This window comes from Pristis pectinata, chromosome 5, assembly GCF_009764475.1.
Source record: "Pristis pectinata isolate sPriPec2 chromosome 5, sPriPec2.1.pri, whole genome shotgun sequence".
Classification (NCBI taxonomy): Eukaryota; Metazoa; Chordata; class Chondrichthyes; order Rhinopristiformes; family Pristidae; genus Pristis; species Pristis pectinata.
Genome location: NC_067409.1, coordinates 38605772 through 38628473, shown reverse-complemented (window position 1 = coordinate 38628473; position 22702 = coordinate 38605772). Strand labels below are relative to the sequence as shown.

The 22702-nt window shown below is 38.9% G+C and overlaps 1 protein-coding gene across 1 annotated transcript; it reads left to right on the top strand.

Moving 5' to 3' along the window:
- The first annotated feature begins 1724 nt into the window (after window positions 1-1724).
- On the top strand, window positions 1725-19535 carry dus3l (dihydrouridine synthase 3-like (S. cerevisiae)). The gene is made up of 14 exons (XM_052016313.1): window positions 1725-1872; window positions 2634-2825; window positions 4219-4525; window positions 5767-6474; window positions 7656-7697; window positions 8437-8589; window positions 10254-10370; window positions 10782-10847; window positions 10945-11055; window positions 13299-13395; window positions 15970-16048; window positions 18460-18648; window positions 18746-18874; window positions 19220-19535. Exons 2-14 carry the CDS (start codon window positions 2752-2754, stop codon window positions 19290-19292), a joined length of 2145 nt encoding a protein of 714 aa, XP_051872273.1. The 5' UTR covers window positions 1725-1872; window positions 2634-2751; the 3' UTR covers window positions 19293-19535.
- The last annotated feature ends 3167 nt before the right edge of the window (window positions 19536-22702 follow it).

Here is a 22702-nt window from a genome sequence, read left to right as displayed (position 1 = left end):
CTTTAGAACTGAGATGAGGAGGAATTTCTTCAGCCAGAGCGTGGTGAATCTGTGGAATTCATTGCCACAGAGGGCTGTGCAGCCCAAGTCATTGGGTGTATTTAAGGCAGAGATTGATAGGTTCTTTATTGGTAAAGGGGTTAAGGGTTATGGGGAGAAGGCGGAAGGATCAGGTTGAAGAAAATCAACCTTGATTAAATGACAAGAGAAGACTCAATGGGCAGAATAGCCTAGTTCTGTTCCCATATCTTATTATTTTGGCCTTAAAGCCTTTTAAAGACTTTTAAGCATTGAATGGGATTGAAGGACTGATGAGTGAAAGACATAAAACAAATGCAGCTGGTGCCGTATAATGTGTTAATATTGTTCCATGTATAAGATTTCTTTGCGTGCTTGTTTATGGTTTGCAAAAGTAAACGTGCAGGTAGAGGAACCTATTATAATTAAATAGTTTCACTAAGACTATTTGGATTTGACGAGATCGCTCATGGAACACTGCGTCTGGTTTGGTGACTACAGTGCTGCATAAATTTGCCTGATTGTTTCCTGGAGTGAGGAGCTTGTCACATGAGGAAAATTTAAGTAGCAGCTCACTGGGGAAAAAAAAGTGATTTATTTATTTTACTTTATATGATTTTATTTCATGACCAATGCTGTATGGAGTATATGTTCTAAGAGGCTGCTCCCTGAAGAATCCTGTATGCTTTGTTCACCATCTCATCTATCTGTGCTGCCGCATTCATGGATCTTTGGACAGGTACACCAAGGTCCCTCTGTTCTCAGTAATCCCTAGTGGCCTAACCTTATCACGTGTTAGTCCTAACCTTATTAGTCCTCCCAAAGTACATCGCCTTGCACTTATCGGGATTCAATTTCTTCTGCCATTGCTCTGTCCATCTTATCAAATGATCTTTCTATGGCCTAAGATTATTCACCTCACTCCAAAAATACCACCAATTTTTCTGTTATCTGAAAAATATACTAATCATATCTGCTACGTTCACATCCAAATCATTAATGTAAATATCAAACAGTAAGGGTCCCAACACCCATCCCTATGGTATACCACTGGTCACAGGTTTCTAAATCACAAAAACAGTCTCCAGCATCACCCTTTGCCTCCTATAATGAAACCAGTTTTGGATTCAATTTGCCTTGGATCTCACGAACTCTAACTTTTTGGACTATTTTCCCATGTGGGACCTTGTCAAAGACCTTACTGAAGTCCATGCAGATTACATCAACCACACTGCCCTTATCAATACATTTCGTTACCTCTTCGAAAAATTCATTCAGATTGGTCAGCCGGGATCTCCCCCCAACAAAGCCATGCCAGCTATTTTTGATTAATTCCTACTTTTCCAAGTGTAGATTAATCCTGTCCCCCAATTTTTCATCCAATAACTTTCCTAGTTACCTGACTTATCCCTCGTGCCTTTCTCTTGAATAAAGATATCACAGTTGTTGTCATCCAGTCATCTGGTCAGTGAAGATTTGAAAAATCTCTGTCAGGGCTCTCAAGTTTACAAAGGTACTGAATATCTACCAAGGAATAGCTCCCAGTTGGATTTGCCTTTTGTAAACTCGCTGATTAAAAATGCAATTTCATATATTAATAAGTAAGCTGAACCACATTTGTAGCACTGTTGGAAATTCTCTCACATACATATTTAATCTCTCGCCAAAACTAGTTACATAAATGTAGATGCTGCAAGCTCTGATGCGGTGAAATGATCCGGACTGTGACAGCTCCCCGGATCTGCGCAAGCGGTTGCGAGTTGTGGCGGAAGCTTTCCATCGGTGCACCTGCAGTGTGTTGGACGTGTCGGTCCGGCTTCTCTCCGTGCGGCTCACGCTGCACCTGCGCTTCTGGTAAATGTTCTCCTCGACGGTCTTTAAACAACCGTCTTCTTCTCTCCGCGTCCTCAGACGGGTTGGGCTGATTTTGGTCTGGACGTTTATTGGGGTGAAGGAGGGGCCTGGGCTCTGGTGAAGGGCTTCAAGCGGCAGGGATGAGGCAGCGGTGGCGGCCCAGGTCCCAGGTCCCGGTCTGCCGCCACCGTTCGCCGCGATAGGAGAGGTGCTCCCGTCCATCCTGCTGACAACTGTATGTAAAGAAAGATTGAACAGTTTAACTGTGCTTGCTGGGGTCTGAGAATTGAATTCTGTGCACGGTTCTGACTTCCCCCTGTACGACGGACGGCACCCATTTCCCGCAGAGGCACCATGCAGCCCCGGGACTTGATGCGGGATTCAACCACTTCAAATAGCAGACCTCTCCTGTTTATTCCAGAACCAGCTATTTCTGATCGAAGATCACCCACGTGCAGCATTAACGTTTTGTTTCTACAGATGTTATCCCGTCCGTTAAATATTTCCAGTATTCTCCTTTATTTCAGACGGATGCCATCTTCTGTGCTCCGGATCTCACAGCTCCGGCCTGTTTTTCTACTTCCCTGCTGCTCTCACTGGTTTTCTCTCTTTACACTCCTCCAGACATCTGCTAGCACAGATGCTCCCTTTGTTCTTTGCCCCTACCATTCTCTGTGACTTATAATGTTTGTTTTCTCATTTTTCCAGTTCTGATGATGGATCATTAACATGAAATTTTAACCCTGTTTCTCTCTCCACAGATGCTTCCTGACCTGATGAGTATTGCCAGCATTCTTTATTGTCTAATTTGAATGCTGGTTTGATAATACATTTGGTTTCTGGGACTTTACAACCCTGTAATCGTCATCTTGGTTAATTATGGCTGAAGGAGATGCCAATAACTCGACAAATGGTAATGTGACTTACCCAGGAGTAGCACCAGTCAAGTCTCAGTAAGTTGCCTTTAAAACAAATTTATTTTTATCAGGCATGTGGAAAGAGACAGTTAGCAGGCACATTAACAGGCAGGGATGGAGGGATATGGACCATTTGTAGACAAGTTGGATTAGTTTAAATTGGCATCAGGGTTGGCATAGACATCGTGGGTCAAAGGGCTGTTCCTTTGGTGTATTGTTCGATGTTCTGTGAAAGTTGTGGTATCATACATCTGCAGTTAAACCTGGAAATCAGGAGATTGCTGGCTGATTTGATGTTCACACATATCATTGAGAGATTTCACATTTAAATAAATACATATCTTGAAGTTGCAGTAATTGCTATATTATACCCAGTAATGCACCAGAAAAACCTAAAACTTTCCATGAAAGTGGAAAGTCATTTTTCACTGTGCTCAGCCTTTAGTTCAACAATTCTTGCGCTGAACATTTACTTTAACAGGTAGGGATCAACAACAGTAATTGCCATAGAGTCTTACAGCAGTGAAGTAGGCCCTTCAGCCCACCATGTCCACATTGACCATAAAGTACTCATCTATACCAATCTGATCTACCAGCACTTGGTCCATAACCTTGTACGCTTTGGTGAGACACTTGTCAGACGTTGTGAGAGTCTTTGCCTGCGCCACCCATCAGGCATTGTTCCAGCTTCCAACTGCCCTCTAAACCTCTTCTGCCTTACCTTAAGCTTATACTTTCTAGTTTTAGATACCTCTGCTGTGGGGAAAAGTTTCTTACTATCTACCCTATCCACATTATGCATTATTTTGTATATATCAATCAGGATTCCCCAACTCCCCCGTGTCCTCTGTCTCCAAAGAAAACAAACCCAGTCCATCCCAGGCAACATCCTGGGAAATATCCTTTCCACTCTCCCCAGTGGAATCATGCCTCTCCTATAGCATGGCAACCAAAACAGCACTCAATACCCCATGTTTAGGCTAACCAGGTTTCAGAAAGTTGTACCAAGACCTCTCTTATACTCTGTGCTCTGGGTAATGAAGACCTGTATCCAGTATCCCTTCTTAACCTCCACGTCTACCTGTGCTGCCACATTCACAGATCCTTGAACTTGCACATTGCGTATAAAACAGTGTAAGAGGCCCAAAAACTATGCTTCACTCAAGGTGCCTCCATTCTTCCTCATCTAACTCTACCAACATAACCTTTGATTCTTTTCTCCCTGATACATATCTAGCTTCCCTTTTTCCACAACTGTTCCTGAACAATGAAGTTTCTTCTGAATCCATGTTTGTTTTCTTGCTGGCTATCTTATTGGCCTTTGCTGTTGCCCACGAGTGGCAATGATTTCCCATTATCCACTCTATCAAAATCTTTCATAATTTGAAAGATGTTTTAATTTGCTCAATTAATTTGCTTTTTCTTCCAGATACCTGATTAGCAAAGATGAATTCCATGAATATCTTAATAATGGAAAGAAGAAAGATCTAATACTTCCTGACAATTTAGATGGAGAAATTACTGAAGATTCTCTGAAGCATGAATCAAAAAAAATTAAAATCGATCAAAGTGATCAAGATGCAAATGAATCCGAAAAGAATAGCACAGAATTATGTCAAAATAAAGGCAACTGCAAGCAAAGTAATAGGAAGGCCAGAGGCCAGAATAAAAACAGACCTCACATGAAGCCTAACCAGTATGAACATGATCGAAAGTTGTGTACCTCTGTATTTCGAGTAAGTATTGAGAAAGATACATTTTTTCCCGTTTTTGATGCTATATTGATTTGAAAAATTAGTATATATAGTCAGTTAAGTTTTATGTGTTACGCTCCTGTCCTTTCTCTGTTTTCACACTCAGTCGAGTTGCTAGTCTTGCCTGTTTTGTTATGAAGATTTGTTTGGGCACTGCATTTTACTTAACCCGAGTACAGGATTGTAAGTGAGAGGAATTCTGAAATAGTCATCTTTCACAATTGTTCATATTTTCCACTGATAGAATAAGAACAGCATTAAAATAAGTTTAAGAATAGGGCTCCTGCATTTTGTCTTGACTGTAGAACTTGCCTGGCTCTACAAAACCTGGAAAAGGGAGATAAAATATTAATTTATTAAGAAAAGGATTGCAATGATTGTTTCACTAAATCAACCTCATTTTTTTTTGTGAAGTGTTCAAAGCTTTTTCAGATGAGGAATAAAATTATGCAGTGAAGGGTTGCTACCTCACTGACATTATTGTAGAGAGGTGACATTAACATTTTAGTGATAACACACCAATTAATGACTTGGTTTTGCCTGTACACTAGAAATCCTTAAAATCTGGAAGTACAAGTTTCCTAAGTGAAAATGAGTCTATACGTAGTTTCTGTATAATCTAGCTGCGTATTAAGTTCCAAGTGCCTCACTCCAAGTCAAGATGTGGAAAAGAGCTACAGAATTAAAGCTTGCCCAAATTTTGTTGCAAGGACAGAATTGTGTGTGCAAAATAAGCTGTGAGACTGCAGCTTAAGTGCACCGGACCTTGAGAACCATCGGATGTTAAGCAAATAGCACCAATGTTACTGGGAAGTTTCAGACATTGGTACCAAATTGACAATAAGCAAACTCTAGATGCAAGAATTAAAATACATGTGATTAATTTTGAAAGTCGTTTTATAGTTAGTTGAAAAGGAAGCATGAGGAAAGTAGGAACCCTTTTGGTTTATTATCTTTTGAAGCTATTTAGTCAAATCTCATGAACTGAACCAAAATGGACTTACGTATATCAGTTGTTCAGTTATAATTATAACCTGTCCTCAATAAAATGTCGTCATTGCATTGTAGTTTTCTTCTGTTGCTAAGCAACATTGTTCATAGTGCTTCATTTCCTGAGATTGCCGGATTGGCTTTTAATATTTTTCTATTTCTCTTTTCTGATTGTTATGTTGTTAAAAAAGGTGTTTAACATGCATTGCCATTTTGTTTTTTTTTCCCCCCAGGAACCTCCAGGAGAATGTTACTATGGTGAAAAGTGTAGATTTTTGCATGATGTGTCAAAGTATTTGGCATCTAAGCCTGCTGATCTTGGAGACCATTGTTACTTGTATGACACATATGGAAGCTGTCAATATGGCATTTCCTGTCGATTTGCACAATCTCATATTGGGCCAGATAACAAGAACCTTATTAATGAGGATCTTAAGAAAATGTGGGAGACAAAAGTGATGGTGAAAAATACCCTCAGCAAAGAACTGCAGCATATCCTTCGTAAGAAAAAGTTTTCTTTTCCCAAATCTGAGCAATATTTGAAAAAGTTGAGCATAAAAAATGAAAGAAGAAAACAAGATAATTCAGAAGAAGAAACTACAAATGAATCAGGAAAACAACATAATTCAGAAGAGAAACCTGTTTCCACCAAGGTTATTACAGATATGACAGTGGAGATGGAGTCAGCTGTTAGTGCCTCAAGTGCAGCCATGGAAGAAAACTGTGTTTGTGTAGCACCAAATGATAATGTAATTGCCGAGTCGCTGAATACTTTTGCCTCTCCAGGAAACAAATTGGAAGAAAAGATGACTCCTAGTTCAGGGATAGATGTAGCTATTCCCATTTCTGTTGATGAGAACAAACAAATATCCTCTGCAAAAAGATTAGGTGTTATGACTGATGAAGATATCATAAAGCTTCGATCCTGTGAGAAGAAACAAGTAAGTCAGCTTTATCAGTTTTGATTTGGAGAAAGGAGAATAGCCAACATTTACCTTGCCTTGGAACGAATGTTTCTTGGTATCACAGTTTTGATTTTTCTAGCGGTTGAAATATCTTTTACACACAGGGTGGTTTTGCCGGTCTGGAATTTAGCTCTGATTCTACTCTATTATAGTTTGACATTCCAACACAGTAGCTTTGTCTCCCATTCTGTCTGCTTCCTGACACCATCATCTAAGATGGAATCCTTGGTTCCTTCTGATTCCCATCCACAGTGTGTTCTCCCTCAATGATATTTGCAGGCATTGTGGGGAAACATCCATATCCAAATTGCACTTTATATCCAAATCCATAAACTTTGTTCCACAAAGGGCATCAAGTAATAAGTAACCTGACTTTCTGCGATGTGCATGTATATATGCACACTTTGTTAAGGTGCAGTTTGGAAATCTTTAACAATTATGTCAACTGTATTAGCATGAGAGAGAGGCTTTGATATAGCACAGATCAGTGAATATGTTAGGGAAGTGCATCAGTTAGCATTTTCTGTTTTGGAGGTATTGGGCACTGGACAGCAAAAGCATAAAATGAGGGAGAATTAAATTGCGAAAGAAATTCCTGTTAAAAGAATAGACTTCTGAGGAGCTCATTAGTGGAACCTCTGTAGCTGGTGAAGGTCACTGGGGAGTGAAGTATAGGATAATCAGGGGAAAACGAGAGGGACCGTGAATGTGAAATAGAGTATAAAGAATTTTAAGGAAGAGTATGTGTACAGGGACAGTATTCAAATTAAGGACCAGTTTCATCTTCTATATTTTCCCTTGTTTTCTCATTTGGGAAAAACAAATTCCAAGAGGCTTTTAATTTCAAGTAAAATAATGTATTCATTTTTCTATATAGCACTTGTATATAGGGGAAGGCTGGTAGTTAATTAATTTATCCTTTTATGCATTCATTAAGGAAAGCCAATCATTGTAAACAACATGCACCCCATAAATAAGTTTTTGTAAAACAAATAATTCTTGAATATTAATGAAAATAATTTTCACAATAGTGTGATAATTTTGCAGATGCTGGTTTAAGTTTCCATCTAATAGTTTCCATGATAATATTTTGTGTTATATTACTTTTCAATTATCTTTAGTGTGTTTGAAATAAATATTTACATTTTATTTTTCAGCTGAACTTCAGAGATAAGCTGTATCTTGCACCACTGACAACGGTGAGTAATGTTCAATGATGCTAACAAAGACAAAAGGACTTAATTCAACACGTGTTTCTGGTTAAATGTCTCTAAAGTTCAGACTTGGATGTGGGCATGTTTGTCAGACCTTGCCCATCACTAATATGAGGAACTAAACAGGAATGGACGGAGATTATAATTGGATGAAATGGACTGTTGTTATTTGTGGAATCATGCAGTGTGATAAAGCAAGATTTCTCCATGGTCAGCCAAAGTATCAAAGTAAACACGAGTTGAGAATCTAGAATTCAGATATTTTCATGCTCTTTTGATGACAGAAATGGAAAATCTCTAACACTGAAGAAATTTTATTATTTGTGACCTTTAGTGGCAGACAACTAGTCTAGTAAAAACTTAAGCTGATGGGGGGAAAAAACCTCATTAACCTGCCTCCTGTGAACTGCTCAGAGTGACATTGAGAATTGTCATAGGACCCATAAGTCAAACTGCCTGCTTTCCTAACCAAAGGAGGAATATAATACCTATAGTTTAAAGGCAATATTAATAAAGGAATACTTTTGAAGTACTAGTCCCTAGATCAATCTAATTTAGAGTTGTGTTCAGTAACAGGAATATACATTTCCAGCTCCTCAAGTGTCATCCTCTGTTGTATGCTATATTCTACAGTACACATTTCAAAAGCAACTTGTAAGTGCATTGAGACATTCCAACATTATGAAAGCTGCTTTTCACGTGCAACTCATTCTTTTCATCACAGTGTGGAAATCTTCCTTTCCGTCGAATCTGTAAAAGATTTGGAGCTGACATCACTTGTGGGGAGATGGCAATGTGTACAAACCTTTTGCAAGGTCAGTCTTCAGAATGGGCACTGTTGAAACGTCACCACACAGAAGACTTCTTTGGAGTTCAGGTCTGTGATGTCAAAAGTTACTTTGATGAATCTTAAAAGATGTTTAAACAGGGCTTCGCCATCTGAATCTTTGAATCATTTGTAACTATGATAAAGGCTGTGGCCCTACAACTAGGTACTCAAGCTTTACAGGAAACTTCAGCACAGCAAATAAACTGTTTTAGCACTTACACCATCCATGATCGGGAAAACTTTTAGAAATAGGTGTGTATTAATGGTATGGTGTGTTACCAGTTTGCACGTACAGATATCCAAGTTTGTGAAACAGCATCTATATGTGACATTTATCCTGGTCTTTCTATTAGGAAAACATCAAGATGAAAATCAACATTTTAATCTCTGAACAGTTGGCAAAGGAGGTGCTTCAACCAGCTTCCCAGATCCGAATAATAAAAAATGCCCCCAGCTGGTCTCAACAGATGATGCTTTATTTTCCAGAAAGCCATCATTTGTCTCTGGGAAGTTGCAAATATTTTTTAGGAAGCAATGTAGGATTTTTCTTGTAAATCCCAGCATGTGAGGTCCTCATGAATGCAGAAGTCCCAATATTGCTGGCTAGTTGCTTCATTATTAGTTTTGGCATGGGAAGAAGAGTTTGCTGAAGTTCCACAGTGCTTTTGCTGGAAAATTGGCTTTTGGATCTGGTAACGGATTAGATTGACTGCAGGATCCATAATCCCATTCATTTAATAGGTGTTTGTAGAGCTGCAGGAAAGAGTTAAAATAAATTGCATGTTTTCAATCATCTGTGTCCAGATAAAGAGTCTTGACCCGAAATGTTGACTGTTGGTTTCCCTCTACGGATGCTGCCCGACCCGCTGAGTTCCTCCAGCAGTTTGATTTTTGCTTCAGATTCCAGCATCTGCAGTCTCTTGTGTCTGCATGTTTTTAATTATCTGTGTTGACTGTAGTGTTCTGAATTACGTAACTTAGTCATTTATTTTTTTAAAACAATTTATGAAATCTTAATCTTTTTATATTTAAACTGTTTGGTAGATTTTACATGTTTATAGGTGTCGGATATTCTGAAGGTTTGTAAAGTCTGGATAGCTTTGATTTTTGGCTGAGCTAGCATAGAAGGGAGAAGGAAATTGGGGCTTTACTTTGCCACTTGTCATTAGTTTCCAGAGGAATTTCATGCTTGGGCCTTGTTCTGGCCTGCACACATCTGATTTGTGTTTCAAGGCTGTTAGATAAGATAAGATCTTTATTAGTCACACATACATTGAAACACACAGTGAAATACATCTTTTGCATAGAGTGTTCTGGGGCAGCCCGCAAGTGTTGCCATGCTTCTGGCGCCAACATTAGCATGCCCACAACTTCCTAACCTGTATGTCTTTGAAATGTGGGAGGAAACCAGAGCACCCGGAGGAAACCCACGCAGACACAGGGAGAACGTACAAACTCCTTACAGACAGCAGCCGGAATTGAATCTGGGTCGCTAGCACTGTAGTAGCGTTATGCTAACCACTGCACCATCGTGCCTGTTCAGGTTGGTTCCAGAATGCTCATAAATCCAGAGCAAGTAAGTGAATGTGAACAGTAGGCTATACACAAGGAAATATAAGCAATATATTGTATCCTGTGATGGACTTTCAATACAATTAGTATTTGTGATATATCATTGCTTGCAGTTAAAATTAATTATTTCCTTGCTGCAGCTAGAGGGAGCTTTTCCAGACACCATGACAAAATGTGCCGAGCTTTTGAACCAGAGCATTGATGTTGATTTTGTTGACATCAATGTTGGCTGCCCAATAGATTTGGTGTATCAGAAGGTAGGAAATTTTGATGCCCTGTTTGTAAAGTTTAGAGATGTTTTGTGTGAGGAATATATTATGTTAAATATATTCTGTTATGATGTCTTATATTAAAAAAATGTAGATCTGGTGAAGCCATATGGCTATACTCAATGCAAACCCCAAAAAATTTTAATTCTGTACATTGAAGATGTAAATTTTTCTTAGAACAATTTCATAAACCTTTTATTGAGAAATCTAATGCTTTTAGTGTGTATTTTACTCTTTGTAAGTATTGTGGAGTTTTAGTTCAGTATTTCCAGTTGGTTGTGCAATCTAGCCTGCTCATTATGATACAGGACCATGTGTTAGAAAATATGAATAAGCATGTGACTCACTGGGTGTATTTCCCTTTGTAAAATGCTTCCCAAATCGTACTTCTCTTTCCAGGGTGCAGGTTGTGGTCTAATGTACCGTGTGACCAAATTGGAACAGATTGTAAAAGGAATGAATTCTGTAAGTAACTTCAGTGGACACTCAGTTCACTAATAACAAATCTGTTCATTGCTTTGTCAGATGTAACTGAAACTGTTTGTTCCATATCCTATTGTAGGTATTGGATGTTCCAGTGACAGCAAAATTAAGGACTGGTATACATGAAAAGGTCAATATTGCCCATAAAATAATACCTGGCCTTAGGGACTGTGGGCTTCCCATGGTTACAGTAAGTACCAACAAGCATTCTATTCCTTTGCTTGTTTATTTTGACCTAATATATTTGGTACTTTTGCAAAATAAAAATGAAGATTAAGTGCACAAGTTGTAACATCTCAATTTTGCACTCTAGTTAAAGAACAATTTGAGTCTATAAGTTTGTTGCTTTAACGTTTAATTAATAAATACTAAAGGTATATTTCAGGCCTTCAACGAGCAGTTCCTGATATCCTATTGAGGGCCACAGTTACAATAAAACAATTTGTTTATAGGCCAAGCTTGATCATGCTACGTCATGAGAGCTAGGATGCAGTGGAATTGTTTCATTTTTCTAATATGGAATGTTGCCTGCTGTTTCCCTGCAGGAAAAGGGAGCCGTTTAATTAGTTCCTGGAAGCTAGGATAACCTTGTAGTTTATAGATCAGTAAAACATCTGCATGAATACAACTATGTGAGATGGGATGATTTCTCCGAATCCTTGTCCTGAGATCCACCTCCTATTCTTTTGACCATATTCCCACTTAACAACTGACCACTCAGTTGCGCTGCCTAGCCTCCATGCTTTCTGATGTTAAAAGTTATCTCTTTGGGTACGACGTTCTTTCAAATCTACTATTATCAGCCCTCTCCTTTCTTTAAAACAGAACTCTTTACTTTTGCATTCTTATAAATGACTGTTCCACTTCCAACTTCTCTTCTCCGGTCCTTTGTAGCCCCCAGACCTTATGACCCTATCCCTCATCTATCTAAACCGTTCTCTGCCCCTTGCACAGAAGCAAAATAGCTCTGATCAAAATCACAAATAATATGCCATGTCACCAGGACAAAGTTCATCTGACCCTCCTCATTCCCTTGGACTTCTTGATAGACTCTGATGTAATTAGCCAGACCATTCTCCAACAGCCTTCCACTGTCATCCATCTGGATGGGGCTGTCTGATTATCCAATATCTTCTCTTCGTCTGGCTAACTTTCTTTTTGGGCCCTTGTATTTCCATTTTGCATCTGCTCCTCAAAATATCATTTGGAAACGCACAGAATCTTTCCATGTAGGTACTGACCTAGCCCTACCTCACATCCACTTCTTCATCTCTACACTGACCTTTAATTGACAGAATGCATGTCTGGCATCCAATTTCAGATGAATCAAAATTTCCTCTAACTAAATATTGATCCATTGTCTTTACTGTCCACCAGAAACACTATTTCCTAGTCATTGACTTTATACTTTTTCATAGCATCTGTTTGAAATTGAACCAGGGTTTTCACAACCCTGATAAATTTTTGAATTGCATATCTATGAGGTCAAAAAGATGCCTTTTTTTTCACCATTTATTAAATTGCTTGGCACTGTCCCTGCTCATCTACTGCTGAAATCCTCATTTGTGCCTTTTATCGTTAATAGAATTGACTATTTCTTGGCTGGCTTTCCTCAAAGTTGAGATCATGCAAAACTCTGTCATCCATCTCTTAACTCATACTAACTTCCACTGGTTTCATCTGGTTCAGCCTCTCTTTCGCCCTGCTCCTGATGCAGTTCTCAACCCAAAACATCGATTTACACCTTGCCTCCTCAGATGCTGATGACTTGCTGAGTTCTTCCCGCATTCTGATTCTTGTACTAAATTCCACTTGCTCATCCACGATGCGCATTGACTCCTGGTTAGCCAGCACCCCAGGTTTAAAGTTCTCATTCTATTTTTTTCATTTCCCTCTTGTCCCTGCCCCTCTATCCCGTCATTTGCAGCTTTGTTCCCTCCCTTTAATTAGCAATTTCCTCTCTGGGAAGACACCCAAAAATCTTTATTTCTCTTGTTTTGATCTCTTGGTTATACCCAAGTGTAAAGACTTCAGCCTTAGTATCTGTATCATCACCTGACAAGGTTCTAAGCTCTTAAATTTCCCCTCCCAAAACCTCTTTCTTCATTTAAGAAGCTCTGTACCAACCTACCTTTTAGAAGACATTGGGGTTGATGACCTATGTGTTTCATCAGATTTTGCTTCAAAATACTGTGAAATTATTTAGGGTGTCTTGCTTCATTAAAGATGATCGCAAATGCATGGTCAAAATTGATGACTAATGAAAAGGAAAATGAACTTCTTTGTAGAATAAGCTATAATAATTATTGTCATCAGTATAAAACTGATTTAAAATAAGCTATGAACTTCTCCTTTCAATATTTAAGCATTTTTGCTATTACTAGAATATGATAGTGACATTTTCTTTTAATGATTCCTAATTGTGTTTCTTAGCTCCATGGTCGATCCAGAGAGCAACGATACAGTAAATTGGCAGATTGGGATTACATTGATTACTGTGCTCAGTTAGCTAAACCAATGCAAGTCTTTGGTATGTATTGTTCAATTTTATTTATTACTGCTGTGTAGTTTATGGTAGCTATTACCAGAATACATAGATAAGAATAGTTCAGAGACTCTTAAGAACTAGAAGCAAGAGTAAGCTCTACAGCTTCTTAAGCTTGCTCTGCAGTCAATAAAGTTATGGCTGATCCTGTAACCTAGCTCCTGATTTGTGAAAGGAACATAAGTGGTTTAAGTAAATCAGAGGAGTAACCTCCCATATTTGCAATTACAGTTATGGTAGGGATCAAACTCTGGATACAAGGATATGATATAATATGATGTACAATATCATTAGTACCCTTCAGCACTGTCATGATATGTCCTGGAGTTCTTGTGTTCCTGGAGCCGCCACCTTCAAAATGCTGGCAGGATCTACATGTGGCAGCTTCTGATGTTCTCTTACCATTGTGGTTGGTCCACTTCTTAACTGACACTGTGGATGAAATAACCACCACCTCTATCATCCTATGACCTTCCTATCCTATTCTAAGGCTTTATTCTGTTGTTTAATTCTGTTGATGGTATAGACGTGCCTATAGTCAAATGGCTAATCCGCATCTTGTAATAGAGTTATACAACAGGAAAACGGGCCCTTTGGCCCAACTCATTCATGCCCACCAGGTTGACTACCTGAGTCAGTTCCATTTGCCTGTGTTTGGCCCATATTGCTCTAAACCTTTCATATCCATGTACCTGTCTAAATGTTTTTTAAATGTTGTAATTGTACCCACCTCAACCGCTTCTTCTGGCTGCTCATTCCATATACCCACTACCAAAGTTGACCCTCGCGTCTCTTAACTTTTTCCCCTCTCACCTTAAACCTAGGCCCCCTAGTACGGTCTCTTCCCATCCCAGGCAGCATCTTGGAGAATATCCTGTGCATCCTCTCCAGTGCAATCATGTCCTTTGTATATTGCAGAGACCAGAACTGCACACAGTACTCCAGCTGTGGCCTAACCAACATTTTATATAGTTGTGCCATAACATCCCTGCTCTTGTATTCCATGTCCTGGCTAATGAAGGCTAGTGTCCCATATACATTCTTTGTCATTTTATTCACCTGTCCTGCTGCCTTCATGGATCCTTGGATTTGTACTTCCAGATACTCAATACTCCCGAATGCCCTATCACTCATTGACCACTATACTACCCTTGTAAAAAAAAGCAATTAGGAATTAAATTTGCTGTCCTTCACCTATGCCCTGTAGTCGAGTCAAGTCGAGTTATTGTCATGTGCACAAGTACGGTGAGGTACAGCTACAATGAAAAACTTGCAGCAGCATCACAGGCACGTAGGTACGGACAACACACAGAATATAAATTATACAAGACAGTGAAGAGGGAGGGAAAAAAAGACATTAGTGCAAAAAAAAAGGCACAATCAGAGACAAGGCAGTGCAAGAGGTGGTCCGTATTGTTCCATTGCTGAGGTAGGATTAGGGTTGTGCAGGTCAATTCAAAAACCTGATGGTTGTAGGAAAGTAGTTGTTCCTGAACCTGGTGTGAGCTTCAGCCTTCTGTACCTCTGCCTGATGGTAGCAATGAGAAGAGGGCGTGATCCGGACGGTGCGGATCCTTGATGATAGATGCGGCTGATGGATGCTGCCTTTTTGAGGCAGCGCCTCCTGTAGGTGCTGTCGATGGTAGGGAGGGATGTGATTGACTGGGCTGTGTCCACTACTCTCTCCAGTCTCTCGCGTTCCTGTGCAGTGAAATTTTCACACTGGGCCATGATGCAGCTAGTCAGGATACTTTCAACAGTGCACCTGTAAAAGTTTGTTAGAATGCTTGGTGACATGCCAAATCTCCTTAAGCTTCTAAGAAAGTAGACTTCTTCATGATTGCACCGTGTGCTTGGGCCCAGGATGGGTCACCCGAGATGTTAACGTCCAGGAATTTGAAGCTGCTTACTCTCTCTACCTCTAACCCTCTAAAGAGAACTGGTAGGTGGTCTCGCGACTTCCCCTTTCTGACGTTAACAATTAGCTCCTTAGTTTTGTTGACACTGAGCGTGAGGTGGTTATTGCAACACCATTCAACCAGATGTTCTGTCTCACTCCTGTATGCTAACTCATCACCACCCATGATCTGGCCAACAACAATGGTTTTCTTGTCAAATTTTTAGTTGGTATTGGAGCTGTGCTTAGCTCCAAAGCTGTGGATGTAAAGAGAGTAGAGCAGGGGGCTAAGCATGCAGCCTTGAAGTACACATGTGTTGATGGTCATTGAGGAGGAGATGTTGTTACCGATCCATACTGACTGAGGTCTGCCAATGAGGAAGTCAAAGATCCAGATGCAAAGTAAGCCCAGATCTTGAAGTTTGATGATAAATTTGGAGGGGATGATGGTGTTGAATGCTGAGCTGTAGTTGATGAACAGCAGCCTGACGTATGCATTATTGTTGTCCAGATGATCCAGAACAAAGTGGAGAGCCGGTATCTGCTATTGACCTATTTTGGTGATAGTCAAATTGAAAGAGATCCAGGTTACTTCTGAGGCTGGAGTTAACTCTGAGTTGACTTCTGAGGTTGTATATAACTGAAGTCTTTATCTTTCACAGGAAATGGTGATATTTTGTCATTTGACGATGCCAACAGAGCTAGAACAACAACTGCTGTCTCAGGAATTATGATTGCAAGGTGTGTAAGTAATACGGATGTTCACTCAATTTCAACTAAAATTCAGAATTGTCTTTTCCTCTTTCCCAAATACTACCATTGCACCATGTTGCTCATGTCTGCATTGCTGAAGTTTGGTCTGTTCATTTTGTGCAGTTAGGATTAAGAAATCTCTGTCAGTACAATTCTCACAAAGGTCCTTGCAACCTGATTTAGTTTATTTGGAGACTTGGAATGAACTTAAAAGATTCCTAACATTATGAAGCAGCAGTGTGTTTTGGTGAACCTCCCATAATGAAATGCAAAGCGAATATCATTTGAAATTTCATGAATGAGGATTTCTTGGTTACAGATTCTTACATGCTTTCTGCACCTCTCCCCAAACTCTTAAGACTCCCCATCCCCAGAAAGATTGCTGCAGCAACTGCTGATGAGCCTTTAAAGGCTGTGATTGCCATGCAACAGAACACAGAGTCAATCAGAGTGGTCTGTTGATGCAGGTCAATTTGAGTCTGTCACATAGGCTACTACCAGCCTCAGTAATAGGACAGGCACAATCCAATTTAACCAGCCCTGCCTCTGCTTGCATAAAGAGCAAGCGTTTCCCCAACAGCTTCTGGTCCTAATGACAACGTTGCTTTGGCCAATCAAACAGTCCTACTGGCGGGGTGGGGGGGGGGGGGTGTGTGTGTGCAAATCATGAGCTGTGCCCTAGCTGCTGCCAACCCCAGCCACGGTGAATTGAGCTACTGTTCACATCTCATTTTCTTTCTGGACCAGGAATCTGGGAGAATTTGGTTCTGGTAATTGAAGTAGATTGCAGAAGCAATCAGAAAAATGCCAATGGTGATTCTTAGTAATAGCCCATAAATCCAACAATTCACTATTCAAGATGTTCTATGTTAGGATGAGTCTCAATCTGGCAGTTGTGGGTGATATCAACAAAGCTTGATGTCAAGACTTAAACCTTAAGTGAGTTTGCTTCCATTTGTTTCATTGTGGATAGGGGAGGGGTATTTTATGCTAGATACATATGGATTGGACAAGTTGCACAAGATAGATACTTGAAATGAACTTCTGAGGTATTGAATTATGTGGTTCACTGGACATGGAGTGAGAAAAGTGAGAATAGGAATAATTCTGATGCAGATATATTTGCATCTGTGTTGGTAGGCACATGACAACTGTTGTCTAATTTCATATCAGTTGATGAGATGTGATTATTGCTCATGATTTGCTTAGTTAGATTTTACGGAGTGTGGACATCACTGGTAACTCTGCATTTATTGCCCTTCCAAATTTCCTTTGAGGATGTGATAGTGAGCTGCCATCTTGCGGTAGCTGCAATTCTTCCAGTAAAAGTTGAATAGAGAGTTTCAATATTTAGTTCAAATAACAATAGGAATGGCAATTTAGTTCCTAGTCAGGTAGTATATGACTTAGGAACACTACCATCAGCAGGTTTTCCTCTATGTGCCTGTGGCCCTTGTATATCCATATAGTGGTGGTCACTGGTTTGGAGATACCATCAAAAAAAAGCCTTAAAAATTTTTTGCAGAGAATTTTATAGATGGTACATATTATAGCTTTGGTGTGACAGTAGCAAGGAGTGAATGTTAAGGAAGTGGATTGAATGCAAGTCAAGTTGGCTCATTTGCCTTGATGTCAGGTATTGCTAGAATCCATTGCAGAGTGATATTCACCTAAAAGGTTCTGTTTGGAATTGATTTTATGATCTTTCAACTAAATGATGTGCATTTTTAAAATTTTTATATACAAATGTTCATGTTTTTGAAGATAAGAATAGAGGCAGAAAGAAATGATAAATATGTAATTAAAAAGAACTTATAATGGAATTAATGAGGATTTGTAATTTATTAATTTCAATTCTGAGCACAGCAGAATATATTCAGTCATCAACAAAGCCTCGTGTAATTTTAGACAGTTACAGATACCATGAAACTTGATTCATATTCAGTTAACTATTCTATATACTTAAAAAATCATTGAAGACACTTAAATTGTAATACAACCGGCTGAAAATCATTTTATTCATCAGTTCAGTTTACTAATTTGAAAACAAATATCTAAAACTTTTTTGTAAAATTCAACCCCAAACCAATATTTTGGGCTGAATTTTAAGTTTTTCAAAGAAATGCAAAAGGAAGCTGAAATGCTTTGAACAAAGTGCCACTTTTGTACATGACAGTTTGATATTCTCTAACATAGATTATGAAAGCATTATTTTTAGGTTTATTGTTTCTGCATCAACATTTTCCTAATACATTTGTGCATAGCTGACAGTTTGTATAGTGGTTGGAAGGGAGATAAATCATCTACTGTTCTGAGTCACCTTCTGCATTGGTGACTTTCTGTGAAATACAGAAGAACCAAGTTCTTGAAAACTCACACTTGAATTTGTTTAATTTCAGAGGGGCACTGATTAAACCGTGGATATTCACTGAGATCAAAGAGCAACGACACTGGGATATTTCCTCAAAAGAAAGATTTGAAATTCTCCAGGATTATAGCAATTATGGGCTAGAACACTGGGGATCAGATACACAAGGAGTGGAGAAGTGTAGAAGGTTTCTCTTGGAGTGGCTGTCATTCTTATGCAGGTAAAACAAATTTTTTAAATCCACACTGAATTTCCCTTTAAATGAGATATGTCAAACATCAATGAAAATACTGACATTGCATTCTTGTTTGCTTCAGGTATATTCCAGTAGGTCTTCTGGAACATATACCTCAGAAAATCAACGAAAGACCTCCTTATTATTTGGGTAGAGACTATTTGGAAACTCTAATGGCTAGCCAAAATGTGTGTGACTGGATCAAAATAAGGTAAAATCATATGCTCTTTGAATGTTGAAGACATTTTAAAAGAAGTTTTAATCATAAGATAACTGTTTAAGTCCTTTTGATACGTAATTAAAAATCTTTCCTGGATTACTTTAGGTTGCAATCCAAATTTTAACAATTACTAATGTAGCACATGTTGATTGCTTGACTCTCAGCAATGGGATTTTATTAAGTTTTCTCCCTGAAGTGTAATATCATATGCAACTGCCTTTAATTCCATTTGGCTCTTCATACATTTTATAGCAGAAATCGTAATTTTGTGTTTAAAAGCATGAATTTAATATAAACATATTTATTCTCAGACTTTTTATTCTATTTTCTCATTAGTGAAATGCTATTGGGACCTGTTCCTCCTAATTTCACCTTTGTGCCTAAGCATAAAGCAAATTCCTACAAGTGAACAAAAAAGAGACAAGCTACAAGAAACTCTACTGTTTTCCTAATACTGTCAATATTAAATTCATATTGAAATTATGTATAATCTCATGCAAATCAAATGCACTGAATATGGACTGGAGAGTCACTGAGTTGTGGAGCCTATTATTTCTGGCTTCTTGTAAATTTTATGTAATTCTTAACGGTTTTTGGAAATTTTAAATAAATATTCATTTACTTTGTATCCATATTTTTACATTTTCCAGACCTCCTCACAATTTAGTCAGTTATTTTATAATCTTTTTGTACTGCACAATCCATTGAATTTTGTATTTTGCTTCTTTGAGTGGACGTGGAATGAAGATCTCCTGTTTCCAATATGGTGTCAGAAGTGGTTCAAAATTCACACACTTGTAGTCATTTATGAGGAATGGAGATGATGTTGTTTTTGTTTGATGAGAAATGTTTGTACAGTTGTATGGGGTGGAAATTGCTAAAGCTGGAGGAACTGAGCTATTATTCTTTCCTTCGGTATTCATTTCACTCCCTGGAGAACTCAGTTCTGGAGACCTAGAAACTTCTTTGTTTGTAAGAACATCCCAGAAAGAGGGATAGAGTGGCACTGGTAATTCATAATGGAACCATTCTAAATGTCCATAAGTTCTTATTCCAGGAAGCATCTGTGTTGCATGGCTTTCAGCATGAGCTGAGCATATCAGTGAAGAATTTGCAGGCACTATTTCTTCTGGAAGATTGTTAGTTTTAATGTTGTCATCTCGAAACTTTGGAGAATGAAGTTCCTGTTCAGATAGAAAGGGTTCTCTGTGTATCACCAGTGTTGATAAAACAACTGCACCACTTGTTTCCTTCAGTAAGATTGGTAAGAGACCCACCTTAACTTGTTTGTGAAGAAATCTCCTAGTTTGTGAGTAGGAGTGACTCAAGAGAATTTTCCTTTTATCCATTTTTCTTCTTCACAAATACCTTAAGACCTCGTGAAAATTTGGTGATGATTGGCCATACTTGCTTTCCAAGGATTCATTTCTTGGATTATCTCTGAATATTATTTCTGATACTGCAAATGTAACTGTTAAATCAGATCTGGAACATAGAATGCTTACTGCAGAATTTTGTTTGTCGATCTTTATGACTATTACATCATAGAAGCTTGTGATTTAATATCCATGTGTTGAGTCTGTTACAACCTTAATAAGGTTGACCAAGCTTTAGGTTCTTCCTTTAACTGGTTAATGCAGTAACTTGTGTAATTCTTCAGATACAATTAAGAAAAGTGCACATACATTCTTTTAAGTTGTTTTAATTCAAAGAAGTTGAAGAAAACATTTTTCTGCAGACTGGTAATAACTTGAATCCACACTACAGAATACAAGATTTAGTAGCCTCATGCAAAACTGAAATCTAACATAAATGGTTAATTAATGGACAAGTAGACTTTTAAAATGTAAGGGAAAAATGCAGCGTGGGAAAAGATTTAAGCTTTGAAGCATCTCGGCCACAGAAATTCATCCAACTGCACTCGTGAGTTTCAAAGGTTGATGAGTGGCTGAGAATTCAAGGTATTTCTCAGTAAGTTCAAAAATTCAGTATTGTTTGATCATTATAATACTTTATATAACTATATAAATACAATACTATAATTATAATATTATAGTTACATTATAATAGACGTGTCAGAAAAATAGCAAAAGTGAGATCCATTATAGTAGTATTTTTCTTTCACTCAGTTCTTTGCTTACCTCCAACTCCCACCTACCCACCCTCATGTGCCTAACTTAAGCAGATGTGTACTCCCTGTCCCCACCCACCTTTTATCTCAAAGAAGGATGAAATAGGTAGACCTAGACTGCACCAAATTTCATGCATCTAACTTATCACTCACCAGCCAAAATACTGTGCAAAAGCAAAATACTGCAGGTGCTGGAACTCTGACCTGTCACTGGCCTCCTACACTCCAACAAAGCCCACTGTAAGTTTGAGGAATGGCATCTCATCTTCCAACTAAACACCTTGCAGTCCCCAAGGCTCAACAATGAATTTAATGATTTCCAGTAATCAGCCATTCCAGTCTTTTATCTCTAATTTTCTGATGAAAGATCATTAGGTTGAAATATTAAAGTGCTTCTACAAAAACACTGCCTGAACCTGCATAGTTCACCATTTTGTGTTTTTATTTCTAATAAAATTGACATTTACATTTTTTCTGCTAGTGCAAGATATTTAGCAGGATTAAACTTACCTGCTTAATTCTTTTTGGGTTGATTCATGACTTCTCAATGAACTTTCTGTTGCAGCTCAGTGTTGCAGCATATTTCGTGACAGCACTTGCTCCACTGCCCTCTGAGCCCTTACAGAGCCGTGTTTTTTTCCACCAGAGGAGTTGGGAGGGGTAGGTCAATACGTCGTGGTGGTGGTGGTGGTGGTGGTAATAATAATAATAATAATAATAATAGCTCGGCCACAGGGAAGGGAATCTCCTTCCATTGAGCACAACAAATGAAACCTTTGATCAAATGGTTGAAGTTCAGTACTATTTCTTTCACTTTTATGCTTTGGTTTTCATTAGTTTAAAATTTGCTTCCCATGCAGCTAAGCAAACAGCCAGTAGTAAGTCAACATCCATCACCACACAAAAACTAACAGCTGTTCCTCTCTCATTGCTCAGATTACATCCTGAAATTCCCTACAGCTTCACCAAATAGGAGCCCTGGCATTGTTAGGATCTTAATGATAATATGGCCTCTGAGACCATAGGACCATAGAACCATACAGCACAAAACAGGCCCTTCGGCCCACCATGTTGTGCCGTCCATCAGACCACCCTCACACTACCTAACCCCTTCCTCCCGCAATCCCTCTATCTCACATTCTCCATATGCCTATCCACAAGCTCTTGAACCTGTTTCAATGTATCTGCCTCCACCACCACCACCCCAGGCAGTGCATTCCATGCACCAACCACTCTCTGGGTGAAAAACCTCCCTCTGACATCTCCCCTGAACCTCCCACCCATAACCTTAAAGCCATGACCTCTCGTCTTGAGCATTGGTGCCCTGGGAAAGGAGGCGCTGACTGTCTATCTATTCCTCTCAATATTTTATATACCTCTATCATGTCTCCTCTCATCCTCCTCCTTTCCAGTGAATAAGCCCTAGCACCTTAAGCCTCTCCTCATATTCAATACTCTCCAATCCAGGCAGCATCCTGGTAAATCTCTGCACCCTCTCCAATGCCTCCACATCCTTCCTATAATGAGGCGACCAGAACTGAACACAGTACTCTAAGTGTGGCCTAACTAGAGTTTTTGTAAAGCTGCATCATCACCTCGCGGCTCTTAAACTCAATCCTGCGATTTATGAAAGCCAACATCCCATTGGCCTTCTTAACCTGCTCTTTCCACCTGTGAGGCAAACTTTC

Excerpts from the sequence above, each read along its gene's own strand:
- dus3l (XM_052016313.1), top strand. The coding sequence starts at position 2,752 with ATGGCTGAAGGAGATGCCAATAACTCGACAAATGGTAATGTGACTTAC. Across the intron at positions 8,590-10,253 it reads AAGACTTCTTTGGAGTTCAG|CTAGAGGGAGCTTTTCCAGA; the intron begins GTCTGTGATGTC and ends TCCTTGCTGCAG. Across the intron at positions 10,371-10,781 it reads TAGATTTGGTGTATCAGAAG|GGTGCAGGTTGTGGTCTAAT; the intron begins GTAGGAAATTTT and ends TTCTCTTTCCAG.